Source organism: Anas acuta, chromosome 4 (assembly GCF_963932015.1).
Source record: "Anas acuta chromosome 4, bAnaAcu1.1, whole genome shotgun sequence".
NCBI lineage: Eukaryota > Metazoa > Chordata > Aves > Anseriformes > Anatidae > Anas > Anas acuta.
The window spans coordinates 73,197,168-73,224,982 of record NC_088982.1 but is presented as its reverse complement, the minus strand read 5'-3'; the positions used below and the strand labels follow the sequence as shown (position 1 = coordinate 73,224,982).

Sequence of the window (27,815 nt, the reverse complement as noted above, 5' to 3'; positions counted from 1 at the left end):
AGAGGTTTCCAAATCTCACATCGTTTCTACAACTATGTTTACCTCGGGTAAGAATCATCACCAAAACATGCATTAAAAACGAATTTTTCTTGAGCTGTACTGTCAAGAACTAGCACAGCCTCTCACGGCACTGAGGATCAGAGAAAAAATAACAAGAAGGCTTAGTGCTGATTCCCTCCCAAAGCTGGAATATTGTCACATATACACAACCCCCAAACAGTACTGTAGAAACAAATTAAAAATTATCAATTCTATGATAGATGTCAACCAACAAGATATTGGAAGGGACGTGTTGTGTTGCAGATATGCACGCATCTGATGAACGCCTCTACTGCATACCAGTTATTAACGTGTCTGGTAACAGAAGAAAGTATCAGTGGCATGTTCTCAATAAATCTGCACAAATTCCAAGAAATTTCAAGACCTTAGGAATGCTGTTACATAAAGCCATTATTAAATGTAATTTCACATCTAAAACCAAAAATACTTACACCAAAAAACAAAACAAAAAGGCCAGGCAGGCATAAGGAGAATGGATTTTGACAATGATTTTTTTTTTTCATCTTAGATACATGTTTCTATCACAATTTCCACTCTCTGTATTATGCAGCAGAATAGTTTTGTGCTGTTTCAATGAACTTTCAAGCCTCAACGTCATTAAACATAGCCAAGCTCTTTCAGATAAAATACTCAGTGAAGGAGAATCAGCTGCACAGATTAGAAAATATCTGGATTACTTTCAATGATTGCATATAAAGTAGAAGTAAATTCAATCGTCATTTTAAAATCAAGGATTATTGCACATGCTTTAGTAACGTGCCAAAGTCAACATCTTCAAGTCTATTAAAGCGATTGCAAAAAACTATAGAGCATTTTGCATGAATCATACTGTTGGAACAGAGAATAGCAACACACATGATGAAAAAATGTTAGCTAGGAAACAATCAGCCACTCTTTGATAAATTTGCAATAGTTTCCATAGAGGTCTCAGCATTAAAAAAAAAATAATCAGGAAATGCCATAGGAAAATAACACATTAGCAAACCAAAAAGCACTGTATAAAAAAAACATTTTGAAAATGAGCAGGTTTGGAAAAGGATACATAGCCAGCAGACTCTTATTGAGAAGATAGTTGACCATGATTCTTCGGATTAATGGATGAAAATAAAAATATTTAAGATCCATTTTCATAATATGCAGGCTCTATAGCACCATCTGTAGGATCATCTATAACAGCTTTCTTTATAATGTAGCCAAGGGTCTATTTCATTTTAGAAGTTGGTGTAAAGTAAAACAAGGATGTAAAAACCATTTTCATTTAGGAAAGGCAGCTAGATAACTTGTTCTTTGGTAAATACTCTCTCCAGAGTCTGATCCTTCAATCCACAATGATTCTTCCAATGTTCTTTACAAGTAATTTATTTGGGCATCACATAATCCCCACATTTTGAGCAAAAATACCTGACCTAGCCTTCCATTAAATTGACTGCACAAGCATCAGTTTTATCCTATTGACTTGAATCAAAGTTATAGTTGACATGTTGTCAATTCATAAGACAACCTCTGGATAAAACATCTTGGACATACCTAGATTACAAACAAAATTTACCTACAGTTCAGATTAAGTGGATTCTGAGTAGAAGACCTCATATTCTGAATATTAATGGAGTCACTCAGCTGTTTACAAAAATATGAAGAGGGTGGGGAACATATCAGGCAAGAGCTTTTTAATTTAGAACACGGTATGATGTTTAGTTTTACTACTACTACTACTTTTAGGTTATATGCTCAAGTCTCTTGTTCCAGTTTGGGCCAGAGGGAAAGAGAAGTTATGCACCTACAATAGAATGCCAACGTCAAAATGTCTAGGAGGCTACGTAAAGCTGCCAACTGAAGTCACACAGCAACAATATAACTTCCCCTTCACAGAATTTAGCTGATACCATGAAGACACTTACTTTGTCTTACAGATGATCAGTGTGAATTCTCCTGTCTACCTCCTTGATTGCTACACACACACCTGCCTAGAAGTTGCCATTAGTCATATATTGTTAACCTAATTGGAAGAATTACGTGCAATTGGGCTGCTAACTTTTTTTTTTTTTTTTTTGGAATTTTCTGTAATTTTTCACTTGGAGCTCTCCCAGAGTTCACAATTACAGAATGCTGAAAGACTGCTCTGAAACACTAACTTGATGCTTAATCAAGCAACTCTGAACAGACTGCCCAGATAATCACGTCAAATGATTTCATGTTTGGTAATGGCACATTAGCATAGAAACATGCATAAACAGGTGAACAACTTAATAAAAAACACTTCTTCCACATCAGTAAATATTATAATTAAAAACATACAAAAAAACAAACCAACACAACGCTATTGCCCATATACAGACACAACCAGCAGACAATTAAAACGGTGTACTAAATAAGACAGAAACGAGAGCAGGGAAGCTGCTTGCATTACACAAGCACATTTATCTTTCCTTCCTCTGAAGCATCATGGTTGAGCTGCCTCTTTCTCACAGCAGGGCTCCACACTCCAGGTTCCTCAAGTCCTCTATTAATGCAACTTCTCAGAGCTTCCTTTCCAAAGCAGCAAGTCTCAATGAAGGGCTGTTCATTCGCAGGAATTCAGTGGTTAAAGACACAGCTAATTTGTTCAACCTTCCGTTGTTACCTGAGGTAATTTTAGAAGTGCAACAGGATCCTTCCTGGTGCAGAAATAATTTTGGGGGAACTCTTAGCGATTCATATTCATATACTGCTCTTACTGTGTATGGCACAGCGGGCACAGAAACAGCAGAGGAAACACTGCAAAATATAAGACTGACTGAAAATTTTAATTAGCTTTAAGTTTGTACAGAGATATATATTTTACAGTACTGTTGTGTTGTTTCATGTAAGCTGTTTACAGCATTTTTAATCTCTTAAATTTCCACAAATATTGACCATAATTTCTTAAATCACTCAGTGGGATTCACTGAAAAGCAGATTGCTATTTACCATGGCTACAGAACATGCACAGAACAGATCTTCGGTTGGAATTACAGCTTCAGCCCCCCCCCCGCCCCAAATGCTTGCTCATTCTACAAGCAAGAGTGTCAGCTACAGTGTACTTCCTTGAAGCATGGTCAGGACAGGTCAATCTCACGTTCACTGATCAGGAAAATTAGTGATCACTGCAGGATAATGTACAGTTTCAGCAGGATTAAAAAAAAGAAATGTGTTATTTACACATCAAGAGAGTTGCCTTCATTTCAGTAGGAATATATTATATGAGTAAACATCAGAAGTTACACGGTAGTAGCATATGCCAAACCAAAAATATACATTTGATGTGTACAAATTTTTAAAGCATATTACAGGCATTGCAAATGGAGATAATTACGTTAAAATATTTTCAATGACATAGCTACAGTTTAAATTAAGAACTGGAATGTTATCAACAAAAGATTTATCTGTTCATTAGTGTTGATTTATACATATTTAATCCAAGTGTGTAGTATTTTGTTATCAAGAAGAGGACCACATTGTAGCAACTCTAACATTACATATGATCTCAGATAATCTAAAACCATTACACAACTCCTACCAACAAATTCAGTTCTTCTAACGATGCAGCTGTTACTACTGAACACAGTATTCTGCTTTTGTTCCACAACAGTGAAATAACACCCTCATCCCTCTTTTTTCAGGGAAAAAACAAGATAGCTGGACAAAAAAAACACTAGTAGAGTATGGCTATACTGAAACCTTGGGGAAAACTTGAGATTTACAACTGTTTTGCACACTCCCTTCGGTGAGCTTTTTTAAAAAATGTGTAACTTATATAAAAACAAGGGGGGAGACCACACAATGCAATACACCAAATCTGCAGTACCTGAACACCTGCTTAAACTTCAGCCTCACGTTATCAGTACTAACTAGCCAGTTTAGAGGCTCAGAAGAGCTAGAGCACTTAGACTATTTTGTAACTTGAAGGAAGATGTATATTTTTCTTAATGCTGTATAGAAGTTCAGACTCCCAGTTTGCTCTGAAAGCATTGCTTTTCAACAGCTGTTCTTATCAAGCTGAATTACAACTCGTCCACAATGTAAAGAATTTTAAAAAACATGTAGTAACATGCTAATCTGCTGGGGAGAGGGGTGGGTGGGAAATCAAAGCTTTGGTCCTCACAGTTCTCCACTAGATGATGGTTAAAATTTCTGATTTAAAACACAAGATTTTGATTTTTTTTTTTCCTCTATCTAGGCACACACTATGCCTGGCATATTATACAAGACAATAGCTTACCTAACCTAATGATTTATACTATGTTTGTTGAGGTTCGTTGTGCTTTGCATGAAATAATAATAAAAAATAAAAGAAATGGAAAGAAGACAACACAAGGCTAGAGAGAATAAGACAGAAAACTGCAATTCACCATGTGAGAAATTTGTTTTTACAGCTGGCTAATTACACCCTATAAATAGCTGAAGAACAAGTCAAAGAGCACGTATTGGAAAAAAGATATTTTAAAAATTATCTCTATATTCAAGTATTAGATAAATTATATAAGACTATTTCACAGATAAATGTTAGGCCAATGATGAATTTTAAAAACAAATCAGTAGAAACATCATCCAGAAAAAAAGGCTAGTTAAAATATAGATATGTCAAGCTATGAAGCTTAAATTAGTGCAGATAATTTTATATTAAATCCAGATATCCTGAAATATACACAATGGAATCATCCCAGTTTTCACAAAAGTTTAGAAGGTAGATGATAAAATTGCACTTAATTCTGAATTAATTCAGATAGCAAGTCATTCCCATTCCTTGCTGATCCATTTATAAGAAAGAGAAGGGAACAGTTTTATAAAAGAGCAACACGTTTTTGTACATTCTATTTCACTTTTAAACATTTGGTCATAAATGAGGGCCACAGTTTCACTATCTGTCCTGCTGATCGGAATCAGATATCCTCATATCTGATGTAGACAAATCTAATACAGGATTTACAAATCCAGCATATTCTGAATTGCCATTATCATCCATTTCAGCACTAACAAAATCATTCTCCCACTCCAGTCCATTCGAATCATCAGAAGCTGAAGCTGGATTACTTCCCGTCTTCTTGCTATTAAATTTTAGTGCTGCCCGGAGTATATCTTCTTCTGTTTTTGAGCGTTCTCTCACTGGAATCATTCTGTTCATGCCTGCAATTTAAGACGTTTATGAGAAGGTCATAATTGAGAAGCATAGCTTAAAGTTTGTGTTAAAACATCAGAGGAAACAAGAATCATTTAGAGATCCAGACTCGGTTAATTTCATTCCTGAGTATCACTTCTTTTTTTTTCCTTCATTCCTAAGCATCACATTCTTTTTTCTCCCTTGCTGTTGTTATTCACGTTAAGTCAATAGTTTGCAGCCAGCTTTGGCCCAAATAAATACAACAGCTAGTGACGCTGCTTTACAGAGTTGTGAGGAAGCCAGAAAACACTGTGAAACTACTTGGTAGCAGTGTTTACTTCTCCTGTATAGGAGGGCAGCAGGCTTCAATTATGTGCACATGAATACTGCTATGAATAGTACTATCTACTGTGCTCAAACATCTTCAATCCACAATCCTATTACAGTACTACCATTAGAAGTGTAAAATGATTATACACTACCACTAGCAGCATATAATCGTGCCCAGTTCAGGATCCAGGCATTTCATGTTAAGAACCCTCTTATTTGGACAAGAGCTTATAGCTCTTGCCCACAGTAGATGAAAAAAGAAGCCAGGTATTCCTAGGAAAATTGGTGAAAGTTAAATCATTCTGGTTCAGAAGCCTGTTTTGACATGTTAGTGCTCTTGACAGTGCCAAATATTTGAATCATACACAAACTGTCAGGAAAACACAGCATATTAAAGCCAAAAAAAAAAAAAAAAAAAAAAGTTGTGTGGTGGTTAAGAGAACTCCTAGCTTATTTTTGGTGAGCTTTTCAAAGTCAACGTCCCCAAATTTGGCTAACTTTGTTTCAAAGACAGGGGCTTTTGCAGATTTACTAAAAAGAACAGGAAAGATCTACAACGAACAGCTGCAAGGATAGTTGGGATACTCACCTAGAATGCAGACTTAAGAAAGCTTCCAGTAGGAGTTACAATAAAAGTAAATTCTCTTAAGCAAACAAAAAACCCGACCAACTAAAACACCACCCCAGGAAACATCCATAATGTTTTCTGAAATACTTCAGTCAAAGATGAGTGACCAATTTCTGTACTTTGAAACAGTAAAGAATGAACTGTTCCTGTTGCTACTAGCTCACAAGAGGGCAGCATTTCTTTACAGTTAGTTTTGTTGTGGACTTACTCTACAACAAGTCAGTTGAATTTAATGGAAGAGAAAAAAAAATCATTGAAGGATCCAAAGAAAAGAATTATTAGACAGATAACCACATTTGTCAAAATAAGCAGCTTTCTAGCTAAAAATCATTTAAATTTTAAACCACCTTCCCTTTGTAAAATGACAAATTTACAATCAATATAGTGGTAATTGTCAGCATTTCTGACTTGTAAATTGAGAATGACAGAACGTATACCTTCTTCATCTTCCCACTCTAAGTCTAATGAAGTGCTGTCATCATTTCCACTCATCGATTTTGTTTTGGTCATTAAGTCACAACTGCTCTCCGTGTTTGGCGTCAGCACGGTAGCATCAGATGAAAGTCCTATTTGGAGGGAAAAAAGTTCATAAACATATTTGAATTTGACATTTAACATGGAAAACTGAACTTCCAAAGGAAGTTTTCATCGTATTTATCTCCTTTAAACCTCATTTGAAAAAGGATTTCATTCATCACTTCAAGGTGTACACAGTAGCTTTTTAATAGTCAACACCATGAAGATATTACACGAGGACATTTAGTCACACTGTCTAATTAGAACTGTAGAGGAATTCTGTATGCAGTATGCCTGACTTGCGTGAAGACTTACAGACCACCAAACTTACACATATAATGGTTAATAAAATTATTTTCCTGTTAGCTGCTAAGTGAAACTTTCAAATCTAGGCAGCTAAACCTTCTGTCACACTTAATTAGAACAAAGTTAACCATTATTTTAATTCTAATTATTTTGCTACGAAACAGTTAAAGAAAGCTACACACATACGTTTGCATCTTTAAAAAACACTTGGGTTTTACACGAAAAGTTCACTGCATGGATGTTGCCTCCACAGAATTGGAAAGCTTTAGTAAAACAAAACCCATGCATGGAACTTGTTTGCTTGCAGAACTTGCCTTTGAGAACTGGAATGGTTGTAGTTGTATTTGCTGCGTGTTTTGAGCCATTGACACACATGGGATTAAAGAGGAAAATAAGTGGCTGATTTTTTTTAATACGTGTGTGTACGTATGTGTGTGTATATATATATAAAATATATATAAATAAAATACATATAATAATGTTTATCTGGGGGGGGGGGGGGAGAGAATGATGGTGTTCCTCCTAGTCACTTAATATTTAAAGACATACACAGGAAAGGGAATACTTACTGCTACTTCGAAAAGCTTCATACTGGAATTTTGAATTTCTTAAGAAAGAATCAAAATCTTCTTCTGCCACAGAGCTATAAGAACAGTGCAAGTTTTGTTTTTAGATTTATAAATTGCTAAAAACACCATAAAAGACATATTAATCCACACATCCTGTTTGCACACTTTTAAAGAAACTTCTCATATCCCAATCCCTTTCTATGCTACAAAGTGCATACACTTTTTTTTTAAAAAAAAAAAGATCCACAGGATGGCTTTCCATTTTTACCGATCACGTGCACCCGAGTTTGAACTTCTGCTCAATTTTCAGTAGTAATTTCAGCTAAAAATGAATTGTCTTTATATCTGTCATAAAACAACACTTCTCTTCTCACTCTGTCATTAGGAACAATGCCTCATTAACTTTCCTATATTTAAAAAAAAAAAAAACAAACAACAACTCTGTATGCATTTCTAAAACCCAGCTAGTTCCTACGCATTCATAAGCCATTTTGACAGTCCCTTTCCTTACTGTACTTCACTCCTCTAACTAAAAATCCCTTCTATTCCCCCTTCTCTTCGATTAAAAACAGACTGACTAGAGCTTTTTCTAAACTCAAACACCGTTTCACAGTAAACATTTTTGTACTTTGTAAAGAGAACTAAAATATTCATGAAGAAACAGGCAGAATACATAAATCATTCCATTCCTGATTTGGTTAGTGTATACTTATACTGAGCATTTCAAACAGGGTTCTGAACAATAAAAATATTTTGAAATTAACTGAGATTTTACATTTAAATATATTTTTAATATAAATACTAGATTTTGCGTAAACACACATATATACACATGTATATATACACACATATCCCTGTGATTCTGAGAGATATGATGTATAAATAGACGTGTGTTAGTAGCTGGGAACAGGTTTGATTTTGTACGAATCAGCTGAATAACTACAACAAAACCCAGGGTGAATGCAATCAAACCTAAATATTTGCAGATTAATGGCAACCAACTTGCATTCAGTAATTACTTGGTGTGAACAAAACTGCAACAAACCAAAACAATTCTGACTTAGAAATGCTGTGTACATAAGTTTTGAAAAACTCTTTTGAGTGGGAGGTGAGAAACAGCAGTAAAAAGAGTCACAGGTCACAGTTATTATTAACATAATATATCTTACCTTTGATAGTCTCCATTATTAACAGCATGTGCTCTCTGTGTTATCCTTTGCTGTCTACGTTGCTATTGAAAAAAGTAAATTGTTGAAAATGCTGAATGCAGTCACTCAGATGAATACACTCAATTGCCATTCTCTTAACTGCAGCATTAGAAAGAGCATTGTCCCGGTCTTTGGAGAAGTCCAAGTACAACTAAAGACTAACTTTTATTTAAATAAAGATCATATTTTAAGATACTGGAGAGAGCGTTAATGCAAGTAGTATTGCTTTTAATCTTTAAAATCTCTGCATTTAAAAGAAGGTAGTTTTGTGAATAAAACTCATAAAATTCATACTCATAAAATTAATGAGTTGTGCACAAATGATCAATAAGCATCAATTTGTCTAGAAACACATGAATACTGCTTCATTCACAATTGAATCTGTTCTCTTCTGTACCTTTTTCTCTTCTCAAGCCACATGTATTTTCAACACCCAACTACCACCTGGGTTACGTTTGATTTGTTTTGCTCTGTGTGGAAGAATGACAGCCTACCATTTTAAAAAGATCTTCCTAGAGGTCCTTTTACCTCTACATGAAGCAATACCGCCATCTCCTCTGGGTGTCTGTACCAGCTTCATTTATATTAGTTAAAACTTTATTGCCTTGCTGGACCAGAAGTATTAATTCTTCTACACTCCTAGTGCTTTCATGGTATCACTAGGGAGAAACAGTTAGAAAAATGCAAGATGCAAGCCAAAAAACGCATTCATTTTGTAGTCATAAGAGGAAGAACATATGTCATGGAAGTAGGGTTCTGCTGCTTCTAAAGTTGGGGTTTTAACAACTTAAGGTTGTCTTAAGTTTCTTTTCCCTGTCTTGAAAAAAATAAGAGTGTAGGAACTGGGTACATCAGCTATGAGGAAAGGTAAATCATTTATGAAGCGGTACTTGCTCACCCTGAGTACTGCAAAAGCTAGAATAAAAATCAACAAGCTAGCTTTATAGACACACCTGACATAACTAGCTACCATGTTTTATGCAAAATCTGTTCTCAGCCTTAATGGATCTGTCCCTGCAAAAGAAAAACGGGGTGTAAGTAAACCAGGTTTTTTTAGTGTCAGCTTTAAACTTCAACCAACAGTTGCTCTTAGCTGGGGAAACAGTCTTTTTTGAGATATTTGATCAGCTACTATTCTAAATTCCAGGATGACAATGGCTTTTTTTTTATCGGCACTTTCCCTCGCAGGTATTAAGAAAAAGTGTCAGAATAAGCAGATTGAAACCAGTAAGGAAAGCACAGAAGGATCAGAAGTATCACGTAGCATTGGTGGTTACAGGCAGGAATACTTAGACAAGCCGGGAGAAAGAGCCAGGAATTTGGCACCAACATAATTAGCAAGTCTGGAAATAAATCAATTACCGATATATGCCTTTTAAAATTCATACACCCACATAGCTTCCCACAAATTATCTACCCATTTTGCTGGATCACATGCAAATATCTAGCGCTGTAATTTCCAGGATACATATATATTAAAAATTGCTGCTGTTACATTACTTGACAATTAGTACGGCAACATCAGAAAGCCAAAATAGTTTTTAAAGGGATGCCACATTTCCAATGAAAAACCCATTTTTTCATTTAATAGACTTTTGCCCATAAACAGAGAAGACACCAGTTATGTATTCAAAAATTGATTCTAGCTGATCTAGAAAGGGGTTAAGTGTTTATACATACACATCTATGTAAAAGCTTCCTTATAATCCTTATGGGGTTTTGCAGTGGATTATTTGTGAAGGGGGTAAGTGGTATTAATTTTACAAGAGATGAAAATTAAAGTCTCCATAAACACTTTCTGTTGTAGGTTCTGCCTAAAAGAGGTGCGTATTAAAAAATACCAGGAGAAGGAAAATAACATTTCTCACACAGAACTTCTGCAGAGAAATTAAAGCCTCAAGCATAAATCAAGCTACTTTTCCTGACTTTATATACACCAAAAGTGTTAGAAAAAGATAGAAACATGGGAAAGAGTCAGAAAGAATTAACCTCCCCACCCCAAATGGCAAGAGGATAGAAAGAGAAATCTAAAGTGAGACCTGAGCTATACTTAGTAACATCAATATTAGATGAAAACTGAGTCATCCCTACCAGTCTGCAAATAGCAGCTTTCAATTCATTCACTTCTGAATAGAGACAAAACACTTGAGTGAAAGATCTTGCCTATATCTACTGTAGATTTCATTTTTCCCCCATACGTCTAATTCTGAAAGTTTAGAAATTTACTCTTAATTGAACAAAAATCACGTCTAGCAGACAGTTACCTCGAACATGCTACATTTTTAACCATACATGTTAAAACATGAACAGATAGCGAAGCTTTGAAAATGTTCTTTTTAAAATACACATTTCTGGCAACCTGAGATCTGTGTGAGAACACATTTAATAGCTTATTAAGATGCTGAAATATTAAACGCACTGTTATGTAATTCTTTGAACTGCAACATGAAAACACTCTGTAATAAGTGCTGTAAGGAAACTGAACAATAACTGTTTTCAGAGAACAGAACGTCAAAATATGGCTTTTGTTTTGCTTGACTAAGCTCCGAAAGCATAGATACCAGACATCTAAAGGTAGGCACAGTTAAATACTCAAAAGAATACTTATGACTGGACTTCGGCTACTACACATACAATCACAAAATGATAGAACAATTTAAGATTGGAAGGGACCTCAGGAGGTCATCTAAGTCCAACCTCCTGCTGAAAGCAGTGAATTCAGATGACTCAAATGCTTATCTTCATGTTAGCACAAACCACAGAAACAGGGAACAATTATGTACAAATAAATGTGTGTATTCGTTTTATAAACCTAAATGATGTCATGATGCGTGCTTAATTTTATGATTTTTAGTTAGGAAATCACCACAGATCTCTTTACATTAAAGATCAGTAATTTCTATATAATGTTAAGGAATCTGTTGAGCTAATTCTAGATTAAAAATCACAGATTTCATTCAAAAATTTATATTAGTTGTTATAAGCTGTTTCAAACAATTCTAATGATTTTCAGCTATCCCAATCAGATGTACTTTCAAGTAATGTATTTCTTTCTTTAATAGAACTTACAAGCCACAGCAATTTCCTCATTACATTTCCTGAGATGTAAAGGATATTAGGAAAGTCTGCATACATAAAAACAGAAGAGAAGCTCTGATATATATTGGGGTCTTTTTCCCCTCACCTCCAAGAGCTTTTTCTGCTTTGCTGCCCTGGCTGCTTCACGTTGTGCAGCATATAAAGCCTCTTCTTCTATTCTTAACTTCTCCTCTTGTAAGGCTAACTGTATATAAACAAAATAGTAATGGTTAACAAAAGCAGAACCTATCTATCTTCCTATGAACAAAATTGTAAGTTCAATAAAACAAAAGAAGAACTACTAGAAAAGAAAAATAAAATTGATTCTAGTTAAAACATTTTTATTAACTGGATCTAACAGCTTCCCCCCACCAAACAACCCAAGAAATTTAGATAAAACATTATTATCCTATTGAATAATCATTACTAGTGAATTGCTGTAAATGCATGATTGCCTCTTATTATGAACTACCCAGTGAAAGACTTCAAGCTTCAGCTGTGTATTTCATTGCTACTTTATTAAAAATATCCTCATTTTCTGTTGCATTCCCCATCATGTTCCATTAATTACTGCAACACTCTGAATCAAAACTGAGAAATTGTCTTTTCCTTAAGCTCTGAAAAAATCTGAGCTCACGAAAAGCTGAATGAAGTATATTTCACATTTTGCCTTTCATACAAAGAAAAGATGGTAAAAGTTTAACAGATCTCAATAAGAGAGCCAGACTATTCATTTCATTCTTCAGCTGTGAAGTTATTAAAAAGAAACAAAATTATGATGCAAACTTGGTTGCAGAGCAATCTCTCTGGGTATCTTGTTGACTAAAAATGCCAAATGATGAACAAAACCTACATTATTCACGTGAATGAAATCTTGTGCTCATGGTTGATCTTAACTACATAAAAAAGAATAACGACCCACACCATACTAGCTACCATAACTGCTTACCTCTGACTGAAGTTTCATATCAACAGCTTTTTGCTTTTCAGCAATGGAGTCATAATGCCTCTCTTTCAAGTCAGCAATTTCTTCATCAGTCAATGGTCTAAGAAGCATGAGAGAAAAACAAAAAGACTAAGCATTATTTACGCATGACAACCCTAAGTTGCAAAAGTAATTTAAATGTATCCACAGTCTTTCTTTCTTGACTTGCCCTTTAAAGCAAATTCAACAAGCCGTGCATTTGGCCTGCTACTCCTGAGCACAGTTCCAAAGTTCCAGTTTATTTGAGATAATGCTGTCCTGCCTTTCCCTTATAAGGCTTTTTTTTTTTTTCATTTTATAAAAAAAAAAAACAAAACCTCAAAACATCATTTGCTAACAGAACTAACAGAATAAAATGGTTAAACTGTCATGGCTGTGTAAATTTCACTTTTTCCTTATTTGTTCAGGTGCCCTACTTGCAATTTATTTCCCTTTCATTTGTTGCCTAATTTTATGTATGTGACAAACAACAATAGAAGAGTATTATAGTAATACTATAATGTCTGCTATATTATTTTTCTGGGACTGCTGACAGGGAACAACATTTTGAGAATCAAACTTAAGTAATACAAAACATCTAGAATTAGGCAAAATATATAATTCAGTGTTTTCATACATTTCCTATACAGCAGGCCTCTACGTTTCTACTGCTTACATAAATATTACCATGATCACAAAAAAATAAGTAAAAAAAAATAAATCACTGAAGTTGCAGCCCAAATGCCTGTGTAATTTTAAAGGCAGCCCCCAAGAACAAGAATAAAGACTCTTTACAATGCACTCAAGAATGGATTTTGACAGGAAGTCTCAACAAATTTAATAATTTAATAGGAGAGCAGAGGGAAAGAGAGACCCTGAATCTTGATGTCTTACCTGTGACTGCTTCCTGGACTTTCCCCCTGTATATTTAAAAAAAGAAAAAACAAAAACACTGATTTTTAGAGAATCTCATTAGTCAATCAATTTTAAGAGAGGAAAAGTGCACAATATGAAATGAGTTTCTCCCATATATACATACATATATATATATATATATAAATAAAATAAATAAATAAAATATATGTATGCATATTTTATAACTGGGGAGAAAAAAATCCCTCCCTTACACAGTTTTAATTTGGAATTTCAAAAGATCTTTATCACGTAATCAACCAAAGTGGATGACTAAGTAAAACAAATAAGTACTTCCAACTTTCCAACTGAAAATAAATATTCCAGTCGTGTATTTCAGGAATCATGCAACTAGACTTTGTGTTCTTAAATACAGAGCAGGGTATTGAAAATACGTTTTCCCCTACCATTAGGGATCTATATTCAATTCATAGTGAAGTTTTAAGGCCAACTGGTATTATTCTGAAGCAATCTTCAGCCAGTTTACCCATAACTGTCAAGACAGTACTGCTAAAACATTCCTTAGCAAAGCAACTCATGCCCATTTACATATTCAGAGAGCAATTGCTGAGTCATTTACAAGAGCTATACCAGAAGAAAGTTCTCCTTCAAGGTTTTTTTTTGCTTATCTTTCTGTCTTGCTAATACCTTTAGTGGTCTCTTCCAAAAAGCATTACCTCCTATTCTCCCCCCAGACAGATTTCTCTCAGCTTTTCATCTCTCCCAAAGCATTGAATATTCATTCCTAGTGCAAGCAAAACCCGAAGTAAAAAACTCCAGCAACTTAAATCTAAACAAGTGTACACAGCATGAAGTAGGAGGAAGATACGGATCTTGCAACCAAACGTTGTGTGAGTGCACTGTACTAGCCGGTTTCACATTACGATGCAAGTACCTACCTCATCACTTTCCACGAGGTTCTCAAACTGCAGAAAAGAAAGCAAACAATCTTTACAATCCAATAAAATTAGTCATGAAACACCTGAGGTAAATATCATCCTTAATGTGATTGTAAAAATACTACTCCAAGTGTAATACAGGGACTGCAATGCTATTTGAAACCTCCTCCTTTCTGAGGAACTACTACTGCATTTAGAGTAGGTCTTATCTTCTTATGTAGGTTTATTTTCTTAAAACTTCACATTCTCCTAAAAAGAAGAGTCAAACTTTCACTACAGTTTATGTGAGGGCCCTAATCAGAATGAAATTTGCTTGGCTTATACGATTGTTAATAATTCCACGCATCTGAAGCATTATAATACAAGCAGTGAAAGGAATGGTATGAGCATTAAATATACCACAGCACACATTCAATTTAAAAAGCACACAATGTGAGAGGTACGATGCAAGTAACTTCCCCTCTGCATGGCAACCGTGATGATGATCAGAAAGTATTTGAAGAAGTTTTTACTTTACAGAAAACATAAGGTTACTTTCTACACAGAATTCTAAAAACAAACAAACACATGCCCTATACCCCAGCTTTGCACGTAAGATACTAAAGGTCAATAAAATGATGTAATGCTTTATGGTAGGAAGACAAAAAAAAAAACAACAAACAGGTCTAGAACACCTTGCAGCATTCAAGCTGCATGAACTCATACAGCAGAAGTTGAACTATCACGTAACACAAAACAAAGCAAGTGAAAATTCTCCATACTGTTTTTATGATAGTAATCATAAACACATATAAAACATGGACAGCACCTACAGCAAGACTCCTTACTGACCTCTGTATTGACTAACTGCTGTAAGCAGAGTATGAGGAAGAACTTGAGGGGAAGACAGAACCTTCTTTCCCTATCATATCACTGCTGCAGGAACACTCTCACAACTGGAAGCTGTGTGCTAAAAGCAGATTTCCCCCACTCTATATTTGTCCCTTTTCTTGAAAACCAAAGCAGCAATTAATTACTGTTATTCTCAGTAATGGGGACATCTGTAAGGTCTAGGACTTTCAGACTGTAAGAAACACCAGTGAAAGTAAATCAGGCTATTCTGAGAATCTCACGTTATACAACTTAACCTTACATTACCCTTGCCAAAAAGGGGTGATATTCAGTAGCCAAGAGGTATGTAGTGAACAAGAGGGACTAGAGTGCATCTAATTATACAGTAACCTCAGCAGATTCTAGCTTTTCGTAGAATCAGAATTACGATCCCACAGTCAAGAATTAAATATCCTGCACTTGCCAGCAGAAAAGGAAAATTACTCCTAGCACAGCAGGGATGAAGGACACAATTGACAGACTTTGGAATGCTCTGGCAGTGAGTATCAGGTGGGTACAGATTTTTTATGTCAGATCACAACAGATGGCTTTTCTTTACAAATGATAAATTAAAGTGAGATGATGTATTAAGGTTCTGAGGTACCACAAGAACTACAAACTTGCCACCTAGTACTGCATCAATTCAATCTAGAATACCCTAGAATATTTCAGTGTACCTAAACTGCAAGCAAGCATTAAAGGCATTGCTAGAATTCATCTTTTTCCACTGTTTTTTTCCCCTAAAACAAACAAAAAGAACACCCAATTCCCTCCCCCCATAAAAAAAAAAAAAGGGATGGAAGTGTAAGCACTCACCTCTATAGTGAAGTGTTCTCCTGTTGCACATGTTCTGAAATACTTTGATCTGTAAAAACAAGACTAGAGTTACTCTACAAAATAGTCATTGTTTCAATTCAGAGCAGAAGAAAAACAAATTTGATACTTAATTTTGAATAGCTTGTGCAACATTTAAATGTAAAAGGAATATAGAACCTTCACTTACTGAACACCTTTACTTGTCACCCTGTGCTCTGCATTGCTACGAGAGCACAGGGGCAAAACATTTAAACTTCTTGTACAGAACTGGAGAAAACAGACCCAAATGAGAGAAATCACTTATCAGCATGATGGCCTTGACATTGACAGGCACTGAGCATCTCGGCGATACCTTTAATAATACTTGTCTTGAAAAAAATTATTACGGACTAATTTTGAAAGCCCTTCTGTCCATCGCAGCACATTATGCTCATAAAAATCTTTATGAGCATAGCATCTTGGACAATGTCAATGTTGAACAATGCACCCTGTTTTGACAGCTTGATGCAGCTGGAAGGTTGACCTTCTACTTCCCCCATACCCACAGAAGCATGACCAACCATCTGAAGAACAACCAACAGCCTCTGAGAAACGTGTCTACAGAGAAGTAAAGACAATGCTTTCCAGCTAGAAAACCAGATATTCAGAGTCTGGAATTTTATACAGGGAATCAGTCTCCTTCTTAATCCTTAATCTACCTCAGTGTTATCCTTTGTAAAAATAAACAAACGCCAATGCAGTATTGAGTTACCCCAATCTATTTTACACAGTGAAAGAGGCTTGGCTGTTATCCAAAAGTAAATTCAAAGTGGTGCTTCTGTAAAACATCCATTTCATCTAACTTTTGTAAAACCAGAGTTTCCTAGTGCAATTTCTCACCGATACAAGGAATAAATCTAGGGCCTCTGGCATTTCTATACTTGTAGCATAGATTGTTCTGCACTTGCAATCAACACCTACTGCCACTTTACTGAAAGCAACACGCTGGCCAAAGCCTGAACTACTTTAATCACATCATATTTCATCCCCATCCCATTTCCCTTTGGAGGTGAGTCAGAACATGCCTCTTCTAGCAAACTGCAACCTGCTTCAGCATGGACTTCTGGTCAACCCTTCCTTGTATATAGGCCTGTACCGTGCAATGCAGAATTGGCCCTAAAGAATCACTTCCAGTTGATTCATTGCTATGAAACTGGCAGTGAACAGACACTTTATTTCATGCACTACATCTTCATTGTAACTGGGACACCTGGCATGAACACTTGAAGTAATTTCACTCTTATTTCTGTAAGATTTTGGCATGCAGGAGCCAGTACCATTAGGAATCTAGTTTAGTAAGATCGTTACACAAAATTGTTTTAGGACCATGGCTGATGAAAACATGCTCGCTTATTTCAGACAGATGAGCTGCAGTCAGATTAGTTGCAAGAATTGCACAGTAAACTGATGGAAAACTAAGACAATGCAGCGTGAGCTTACTAAACATAGCTACAAATATACCAACAGTGGTGACACTTCAGGGAAGATCTGGGGTTCCTGCTACCTGCTGAACAGGGACTCAGTAACAGACCTGATTCTGCACAAGAGCTGGAGCCCTGGAATCCCAGAGTGACCGAGGACAGAAGTGGAGACATCAGCTTTATCCCTACACACTCCAACTTCAACTGGAATAAAATATTAAAATGCTTACAGCTTTTGTTAGTCTCATTTAATCTCTACTGTATTTTATAGAACAGACTTTAGAAACACAAAGGTTTTAAAAGGCACTAAGGAAAGCAGTTTGGCTGGTAGGCATTTGGACCTACAGAGACCATGAGGTCAACCTTCAAGTTCTAAAGCAACTAAAGACTGACTCCAAACCACTCCGTTAATATATATGTACCTTATTCTCCATTTACACATGGAAAAAAAATCACAAAAAAATAGCATTTAATGTATTAAAATTATGACATGAGGTAAAATTGTTTTTTTTTTTTTTTTTTCCACACTAGTGGTGAAAGGGGTTGTTTTGATTTTGCTACATTTTGTTTTGTGATAACTATCCCCCTCCCCATCTAAGCAAACAAATATACATGGTGTCTACATTATTTATTCTTTTATTTCCTTATTTTAGCTGTCTATTTCTAAGAATCCTTACAGTCAAACATCGGGACAAAGTTGCAATGACCCACTTTCTAATTATGGCTGCAGCTTGCAGTATTTTAAGCAAAACTATTTCAGAGAAGCATAAGGACAGTCCCTAAAAATAATAAAGAGCTACCAACAGAAAGTTTGTTTTTACAGAAAGGTGATCTTAAACTATACCAAAGACGACTCTCATGTTTTATTTCTCTGTACACGTGCTCAACACGAACTCTAAAATCACTGCAACAACTCGTACGCAAATCCCCAAGCATTTGAACACAATTTAGTGTCTTGCAGGTCTTGGAAACACTTATTAAAACTATATTGTTAATTATTTAACTCAAAATTTACTTCTTCTAGTTAGATCTTTGAGCATCAAAGAACAATGAATTTCCAGTTTCAGAGAAAAAAATGAATCTGAGTGACTGAGACAATCACAATTAACTTGATAAGCTGCATTATGCTGTTCAAGATGCAGCCGGATCTGCAGAATTTGGTAGCAATCTAGCTTTTAAACTTAGGAAACTTGCTATAACAAACATTTCACAGTTTTGTTTTTAATGCAATTCCCCGTCTCTCCCTCCATGCCCTTCAGAACACCTGAATTGCTCAACACTCCAACACCACTCCATAAACTACCAGCCCAGGCAGAAAACGAAGGTATATTGGGACATACTCTGCCCAACTGCAAGATGTAGCACTGATGATCTTTTTCCTCATAAGCTGCTTACAAATATATGATATTCAGTTTCAAAGTTTAAAAGAAAATCCAAACAGAAGCCCCCCCACCAGAAAAGTCTGTTTCCTCAACTACCATTTCATTTTGCTGACACTTCTTAAAACCCTTCACTACAGGCAACACCTAAAGGAACATAGGTAGTAATTTAACATTACAGCAGCAGACAATAGTTTATTTCACTGCTAAGGAGAGTCTGATGTTGGACTCCCAGAAGGAATATATGCAAACCTGAGAAGCTAAGCCATCATGGCAAACAACCTTTTCCCTTGAGGGAATGCTCTTATGAATCCCCCACAGCTTAAGACAATGTGTGCATCCGCATTCATATTTGCCACTGAGGAAGCCACACGGGCAGTAACCTGGTAGCCACGTGAAAGGCACCAAAACACACAAAGTCTGGCGAGAAAGTTGGCAACCTCAGTGAGAGCTTGCTGAAGTTTGCTGGGGAACACCAGGAAGCCAACCAGCGGTACTTCATGAATCCGACACGCACCCAAGCCAAACACCAGAGATGCTGCTGCAAGAAATGATGAACATACAAGAGCAGCAAGCCAACAATATCCCACCCCACTCAGACAGTATTGTAAACATACAAAAAAAAAAGTAATAAGGAAAAAAAGTATAGGCAATAGTCACTTTAGAGCAGAGTGTAAGATACAAGATAGCAGCATATCCAGCAACTGCTGTTAAGCAAAGCCAGTCCTGTGCCTGTGTGGACTCTGTCTCCTACCCGATGCCTGGCAGGCAGCTGAAGGTAGCAGGGCAGCAAAACCAACCAGAAACCAAGCACAAACCCACCAAACCTCACAACCGAAGCCGTCAGTCCCAAGGGTACGCACGCTTTGCAACCACTGCCCCCCGGATGCTAGAAACAGACTGCGAGCCCAAACCATAGGATCACCAAAACACCACGTGCAGAGCCGGAGCCTATCAAGCTCTACCTTTCCCTCTTACAGGGCAAGGCACGGCTGGCTAAGCCACACCACACAGGCACCCCAAACACCCCCGGTTATACCCAAACAGACCCCCCCTACACCCACCCTGCCGGGAGCAGCCCGGGCTCTGCCCCCTTCCCCTCAGGGGCGACCCCCGGGGTCCCTGCAACAAAATGGGCGCCGGGCTCCCGCTCGCCCCTCGCCTCTCCCAGCCCCCCCGGCTGTGCCCCGGGCCAGAGCCCGGCTGCGGGGGGGAGGAGGAGGAGGAGGAAGAGGAGGAAGAGGAGGAGGAGCAGGGCGGAGCCGGCGCCTCCCCGCCCCGGGGAGGGCAGAGGGGGAGCGGCGCTGCCCGCTTACCCTCCGCCTCGCTGGAGCCGGCTCGCTTCCCTCCGCAGGAGCGGCCCGCAGCACCACCGCGCCCAGCAGTTCCCCATCGCATCCTGGGATCTTCCTCCTCTTCCTCCTCCTCCTCCTCTTCCTCCTCCTCCTCCCTGCGGGCCGCCGGCGCCGATTCAAACAGCCCCAGCGGCCGCGCCGGCAGGGCGGCGGGGAAGGAACAAAGGGGCGGGCTGGGGGCGGCGAGGAGGAGGAGGAGGAGGAGGAGGAGGAGGTGGAGGAAGAGGAGGAGGAGGAAGGGGAGGAAGGAGAGGAGGAGGAGGAGGCGGGCGGAAGCGCCGTGCCGGCTGCGCAGAGGCCTGCACCGCCCGCCCCGCCTTGGCACCGCCCTCGGCGGCACCGTCCCGCCCCCCGGCGGGCCCCGAAAAGTGCTGGTTTTGCACCAAAAAGAGGAGGGGGAGAGACGCTGTCACCTGTGGAAGGAGGCGGCTCGTCCCCAAAAGGTGTGCCCCTGTCGCAGGCGACGCCTCACGGCCAGCCGCGCCGTCACACACCACAAGTGCGACCCTTATTCCTTTCCTCCTGTTTTCATTTTGGCGTGAAGAGAAATATAACAGGCTGTGAAATCCTGTGAAATCCTGCACCTTGGCACACGGTCACCACAGTGTGCACACAGTGTGTCAATATTACAAATGCATCAAAAACAAAAATGTAACCAAACAACAGCAAAAATCAACACCCCCTTCCCCCTCCCCCCAAAAACATCCACTTCTGTAATTTCAGTCATGGAAACATCACCGACCTGCCTCAGCCCTAACTTCTCCCACTTGGGTATGCCATTAACGAAAAAATATTAGACGGCCATGTAAAAGCCAGTACCTACCACAGGCTGCCTGTATTTGTCTCACCGAGGTTTAGCTCCAAGAGCTGTGATGGATGGCTCTGGCAGCAACCACGACACCCGAGCATTTCTGGCAAATGTAGAAAAAATCAGAATTGACCCTGCATTGACATGCTCTAGGTGAACATTTCTGAGAACTACAGTGAGACAAACAACGCGTGGAGGGCACACTGCACATCCACATTACTCGGTATAACAAGGTAAATGATATATAAAAGAAACGCTATTGCCCCACACTGAAAGGGTCCAAAATCAACACTGACAGAAATCATATCAGATTGTACTCTGCTGCAAATACCCTAAATGTCTACCTTACACAGTAGATATTTGAAAAATGAAACCTATCCGGTTATTTATTGGTTTAGATACAGGGCTGTGCTCTCTGTAAGACTGCCAGTTCAGTTTCCAGGAAAAGCTCTTCTAGCCAGTGACTTTAAAACTCTTCTGCACTTTTCTTATTAACCTGTTTCCTGTGGTCATGGAAGACCAGAAGAGCTGACGGCAGTATGGATTTAAAAGAAAAAATACTACAGGTTTCCAAAAGCTGGTATGAAAATGCATTGCCAGCAATCACACTTCTGAGGAGAGGATTTCATCTCAAGGCTCCTGTTGGCTATGGGCATCACAATACAAAAGAGAAAAAGGTTTCCCTCGAATTTCTAAGAGTGAACTCAGTGAATGTCATTCAGATACCAACCGAGTGGCTGTCAAACATACCTGAAGCACTGATACCATTCGATCTAGCAAGATACCTCACTTTCTCCTCACCACCTTCAGTCTGGCTCCACATTGTAGCACCACATCAAAACACATCATGCTAAGTGAACACAAAATACACAAATTATGATCAGCCAAAACAAACAAACAAAACCCAACAACAACAAAAAAATAGTGACCTGTTACCACAAGAAATTGTTGCCCTCTTTTAAGTCAGTTGCTGATGAAAAAAGGCAAAGAGCATTACTAGCGCGTACGCTGCCACAGCAGCGAGGAGGCTGGAATCACCCATTACTAAAGATCCCACTGACACTGGACGTTGTCTATAAGTGAGAAGAGCTGGATTCCCACCTCGTCTGGTCCACCAGCCCAGCCCACCAGCACCCATCCCAGCTCAGACCAGACGGGCTCTTGCTCTTTCGGCTGGGTAAGACAAACGTGCCAACGTACCAGGGACACATAGTGCCAAACCCTGCGTCATCTCATTGATCTTCCATAAACATATTAAACCCAAGGGGTGCCAGACTGATACCCAGAGCACTGCATTCTTGAAAAGCCTTTGGTTTCTTCTCAATTTAAACCTCAAGACAGCAAATACAGCCAGAGACCTGCTTCTTCCTTGGTCTCTGAGGTAGGCTGTTCAAGCGCCATTCAGTCACCTTTCTCATAAGTTGCTGTACTCTTCTTACTGCTGATGAAGGTACAACCAAAAAGAGAGTTTCTGCCCGCAACATTGCCCTGAGGTTGCACCTACCTTCCCTGCAACAAGCAAAGGGATATTTAATGTACAGTCCAAACAAGCTAACCTCACCTATGTAATCACTGCAGCTCTTCATGAGGGAAGGTGTATGCTGTAAAAAGGTACCATATGGATACTGCTGAAGGAGGCAAATCCTTTTAGAATAAACACTTTCTGTAGAGAAGCTGTCTGGGTGAGCTTACAGCTAAGGATGAAGGTAGACAGGTCCAGTAGAGAAACAGCACTCTGCTATTGTTTGCTGTGATTTGAAAAACATAATTAAGGGGCCATTTGTGCTGACAAAGGGAGTTTTTGAGGTCTGTCTTGTGCCTCTGGTTGTGGGTTGCACCTTTAATTTAATGAAGCCACAAGTGGTATATTAGCAGTGAAAGAGTTAATTAGTTGCCAAGTCAGCTATCTATCAGCAGTGCTGAACAGATGCTGGGACCAAGAGGAGGCAATTGCTACAACAGCAATGAGCAGTGGAAGGTGGGAGGAATATAATAAATTAATGCCAACCGAGCTCTGATTTTTTTTTTTCCTGAAAATGTGAGGTCAGCCTTGAAAGGTGCATTACAGTGATTGCATAGAGGATGTGAGAATGAGTGTGAAGGAGAAATAAAGCCAATCAGAAATGAATTACAGAAGGTGACGCATATCAAAGTGACTCAAGAGAAATATGATGCAGGTTTCAGAAAGGATTATTGGAATATATGATGCTTCATGATGCTGTTTTCCACAGAAGTGGTGTTTTGGTGTGGCCTATGCTGTTCCTATTCCAAAGAAAAATGTTGCAGTAGTCAAACCTGACAGGCGATCATAAATTTCTTCATAGCAATTGGAGACCTTTTCTAACAGAGTCCCCTGGACTGTGAAATATGGGCCACCAAACTGGGGAGAGAAATGTCTAGGAATTGGTTGGAAAAAATAGAAAAGGGAAAATGGCCAAGCCAAGGCGTGGTGTCAGAGGGTACGATGTTTTCCTGGTGACCTGGTGGGGTAGGAGTTATGCAGCTTCGTAGTCTTTGGACCAGACCAGCATCTCTTTGACTATACCTTCCTACAGGTTCCTTCCGTGCCTAACGTTAAGTTGCAGGGGGTATGTCAAGAAGCTGCCGTGCTTTTAAAATGCAATGCACAGTCAGGACGCTAATACGGACACCCATTTTACAGCAAATTATATGGCGCCTTTATCGCGGCCATATTCTTAGCAACATGAAGCTGCCTTGCCACAGTGCACAGCTGCTCAGATACAGAATATTCATTAAAGGAATTCATATCGATTTTTTTTTTATCTTGGCACTCTGCCCACTGCACATTTTCATGCCAAGATAAGATTCTTTAGTCATTTGTTCTTTCTATGTCTTAATGGCTTTAAGAAAAACCATGGTTTTAAAGAATCTCGAGGGAGAATGCTTTATAAGGCCCTCGTACTGACTACAGCCAAGTGGATTCCCAGCACATCTCGGGCACTCTCTCAGGCTGGCTTTGTTAGGAAGGAGTCAGGCATCACTTAAGCCATCAACTCCCCATTTGTTTTCTGGCTATTCCTGTCTTCCCGATACCTTGGCAACTGTTCTGGAAGGAAAATGGAAAACAGAGGAAGTTTTAAGGACCAGGAGGAAAGAGAAGGTCACATTCAATCAGCACTTCAGGTACCAAAGTCAAGTAAGCCTGTTCATTTTTAGGAAGGAATTTTAGCAGGATTTGACCCTATTTTTAGAAATACCCGTTTCAAATCAAATTCCTCTTGCCCTTCTGCATCAGGTTTTATTTATTGTTGCAACTGTATCCCTTATTACAAATAGTTCTTCACCACTGTATCTTTTATGTTTATTTTTTGTAAAGGATATAAAAGGCCAACCCACCAGTGTTAAGATCTTTAGAATTTCCTCAGGACATTTGACTACAGCCCCAATTTTGGGAGCCGATCAGAAATGTGAGAGCACAGCCAGTCAAACCATTCTAGCTGTCATAAATCTGTGTTAAATTGTTGTCATCTCCAGCTGCTCATTAATCTGAAACCTTTCAGAGAAGCAGCACAAAACCCAGCCACATGTGTGCTTTAGCAAGAAGGGGCAGTAACTGAGAAGACCAGGGAGAGATAGGAGCAAGCACTGTCCCCACTCACCTGCAATCTGCTTCTGTCAAACCAGCTTGCTTTCCTGTGCTCTAAATATGAATGCTAATTTTATTCTGTTCTTCATTGTGGTTTTATCTCTGGGAAGGTTACAGGGTGAACCTGAAGGACCTTGACACAGTGTCCTTGATTAAAATAGGAACATTTCTCCAGCTCTTACTTGGATGCAGTTAGGAACTGGCATTAAATGTTTAAAAAAAAATAAGTTTCAAGGGTGGAGAGCATCCTCAGTGAAATGGGATTGCCCTGTATTTAACCTGTTCTGAGAATAACAAAGGGGATAGTTTATTATATTTGGGAGTTGGAAAACAAAGAGCAGAGCCAGAACTTACAAACCACACGACGATCGGCTCGGTGTACTGGGGACACTAGCGTCTTAAATTTACCCTGGCATGTACAATGAGATCTCTAGGGGAAGTGACCAGTTTGACACTGGAATAATGCTCTTATAACAGATGGTCTGGGAAGAAATGAATGTAGAAGAATGCTAAATATTACATCTTTGACAATACGAGATTTCAGGCTTCACATATTAGACCCCAGAACAGTTATTCATTCTGCTAATTCCCCAAGGTAAAAACGGGAAGCGTAGTGTCACTTACAATTCATCACCTCCCTAATTAAGAGCAAGAAAACATCCTTTGAGTATAACTGATGCCTTTCTGAACCTGCCATTAGAGCTGGAATGTGTAAAAATGGGGGCTGCCATTTCCTTTTAAGTGTGAGGCAATGATCCCAGGGTACTTTTCCTGCTAACGCTATTGATGACAACTCCTTTGCAGAACTTGGGGTCACACAACACACTGGCAACTACTCCAGTTCCACCTCAGTGCTTACAGCTGAAGTGTTACAGCACTCAACCTTTCCAAATTACATCCACACTAAAAACATCACATCTTTAAAGAGCAAGCAAGCAGTGCAAAGGTCTCTGTTCCTTCAGGGGCTGCGCTAGCTCATGAAACAGCCTCTTTGGAGGTGCACAGAGAGGCCAAAGCTGCCTCTGTTGGACTGGGGCACAGCAGTTTAATGCAGTGGCACTTTTGTAGTCTCCTACGTGACGTTTTAAAGCATTGTTAGGAGGCAAACAAAGCAAAACAGCTACACCTGAGGTCAGGCCTGCCTTTTGGTTATGTCCGGATAGTGCAGTAGGATCCTGGTCCAGTAGAGGGGCTCCTACACACTTGAATAGTGAAAGAGAAAGAACAGTGTGACGGGTGAGACAGGTTGTCTGCGCTTTGCTACGGTTTCTTAAAAACCCCATTGTGGTGGTAATAGAACATCTATGCATTTGGGTGCAGTGTGTTTTAAATTGTATGCCTTCATCCACAGTCCTGACTACAAATCATCCTCAGTCGTGATTTCAAATTGCAGCTCTGTTAGCTCTGCACAGCTAGCTTCAGTCTCCTGTTATGAACTACCTAGGTACAGGAATGGCTCTCTTCCTAAAAGATGCAATGAAGTGGCATAATTACATATATATATATAGACATTTTCTCCTCTGGCTTACAGTAGTTACTTTGGGGTTTCTGGTGGGCTTGGTGTCAGCCCAGAACTGCTGCAGCAGCCAGTGGCACAAACTGATTTGGTTTCCTTCTCAGTCTAGAGCACGTTGCTTAAGGCAGATCCTATCAGAGGAGGCAACACGAGGCTTCTGCTGACATCTCGCAATGTGCACCTTCCTAGCCCTTCTACAGAAAGCGAGCAACACCCAGGATCCAGAATGGAAAAAGGATTGTTCTGCAAATGTTTTTGTATAAGTAGACTGCAGACTTGCAGCACGGAGGTTAGATTAGCTGGAGAACTTCCTGAAAGGTAAAAGGGGAATCCTTTTTGAGTTTTAGGAGGTGTGGAGGGGAATTCTGAGGCGTATCTGGGTCAGACTGAAGCAGTCGTGGGGCTCTTTGCTTTTCCTCTTCCTCCTTCACCTGCAGGATTATAAAGACGGGCGGTTAGGCACTAATGGCAGCGGGTGACTGACACGAGTGCTCCATCAGCGAAATGCTGTGGCTTTAAACAATACAGTGCCTCCCTCCCAGCAGCACTGATTTATCTCGGGGCAGATCACCTAGCAACAAAGTCTCTGTGGAGAAGGGTCTGGTGTATTTCAGGGAAAACACACCCTTGTAGAAGCGGGGCTAGGGCAAACACAGTGTTAGTTATGCCTAGGATTTTTACGAGTAGCTTTTCAGGAGCTAAAGGTTTTCCAATGGAGCAAGAATTACTTGTTATAACACCTTTTCCAGTTAGTAAATAGGTAACACTAAGAAAATAAGTATTCTGTTAGAAAGGTGACATTTTTCAGAGTGAAAAAGTGTTATCGGTGCATATGTACCGACCTACACAGTCAAAGCAAGATTGTGCCTCATTTCAAAACAGCCATAAAAATGCAAATTAGGGAATGTGTTTGATTTTTTCGTATCTGATTCATTTTGAAGACAAAAAGAAATCCTTCCAGCCATACTCGGTAGGCTGCCTCGCTCGTACCATTCGTGTGGAGGCAGCGCTGATGGCAGGTATGTTAGATCCACAAAGGGGACGTTGACCAGGTTTGTGTTTACATGATCAGGTGGTGAAGCGAGGTGAGGACCACCAGCTCCCGGGACAGTATCTGGGCCATCTTCATCAGAGCCCCTGAGAAGATGCCACAGAACAGCTCACAGTGCTGCTGCCGCTGTTGTGATGACTTTTACTGAAGCACCGAGCTGCGGCCAACCAACCCCTGCTGTATTGCATCAGGTAGAAAAGATGACTGGCTTTGTCAGATTTCTTTTTGCTTTCTACCACATCACCCTCAGGTGCCATTTCTGCAGTTATTTCGGTCAAATCTCACTTGCTGATACTTTGAGTGTTTATAACTTTGCCCAGTAGCAGATCTTGAAATCCCAGCCTGTTTCCTGAGCCAGAGCTGTATC

General features: G+C 39.1%; 1 protein-coding gene across 2 annotated transcripts; it reads right to left on the bottom strand.

Annotated features, from left to right (window-relative positions):
- Nucleotides 1-2,824: 2,824 nt before the first annotated feature.
- On the bottom strand, nucleotides 2,825-20,768 carry AP1AR (adaptor related protein complex 1 associated regulatory protein). 2 transcript variants are annotated; one of them, XM_068681982.1, is made up of 10 exons: nucleotides 20,428-20,765; nucleotides 16,273-16,321; nucleotides 14,587-14,613; nucleotides 13,670-13,695; nucleotides 12,761-12,857; nucleotides 11,918-12,016; nucleotides 8,695-8,756; nucleotides 7,526-7,599; nucleotides 6,572-6,700; nucleotides 2,825-5,202 (listed from the first exon to the last, which is right to left on the bottom strand). In XM_068681982.1, exons 1-10 carry the CDS (start codon nucleotides 20,502-20,504, stop codon nucleotides 4,937-4,939), a joined length of 906 nt encoding a protein of 301 aa, XP_068538083.1. In that variant the 5' UTR covers nucleotides 20,505-20,765; the 3' UTR covers nucleotides 2,825-4,936. The 2 variants fall into 2 exon arrangements, with proteins under 2 accessions (XP_068538083.1, XP_068538084.1); XM_068681983.1 differs by lacking the exon at nucleotides 11,918-12,016 and having other exon boundaries at nucleotides 20,428-20,768.
- Between the last annotated feature and the right edge of the window lie 7,047 nt (nucleotides 20,769-27,815).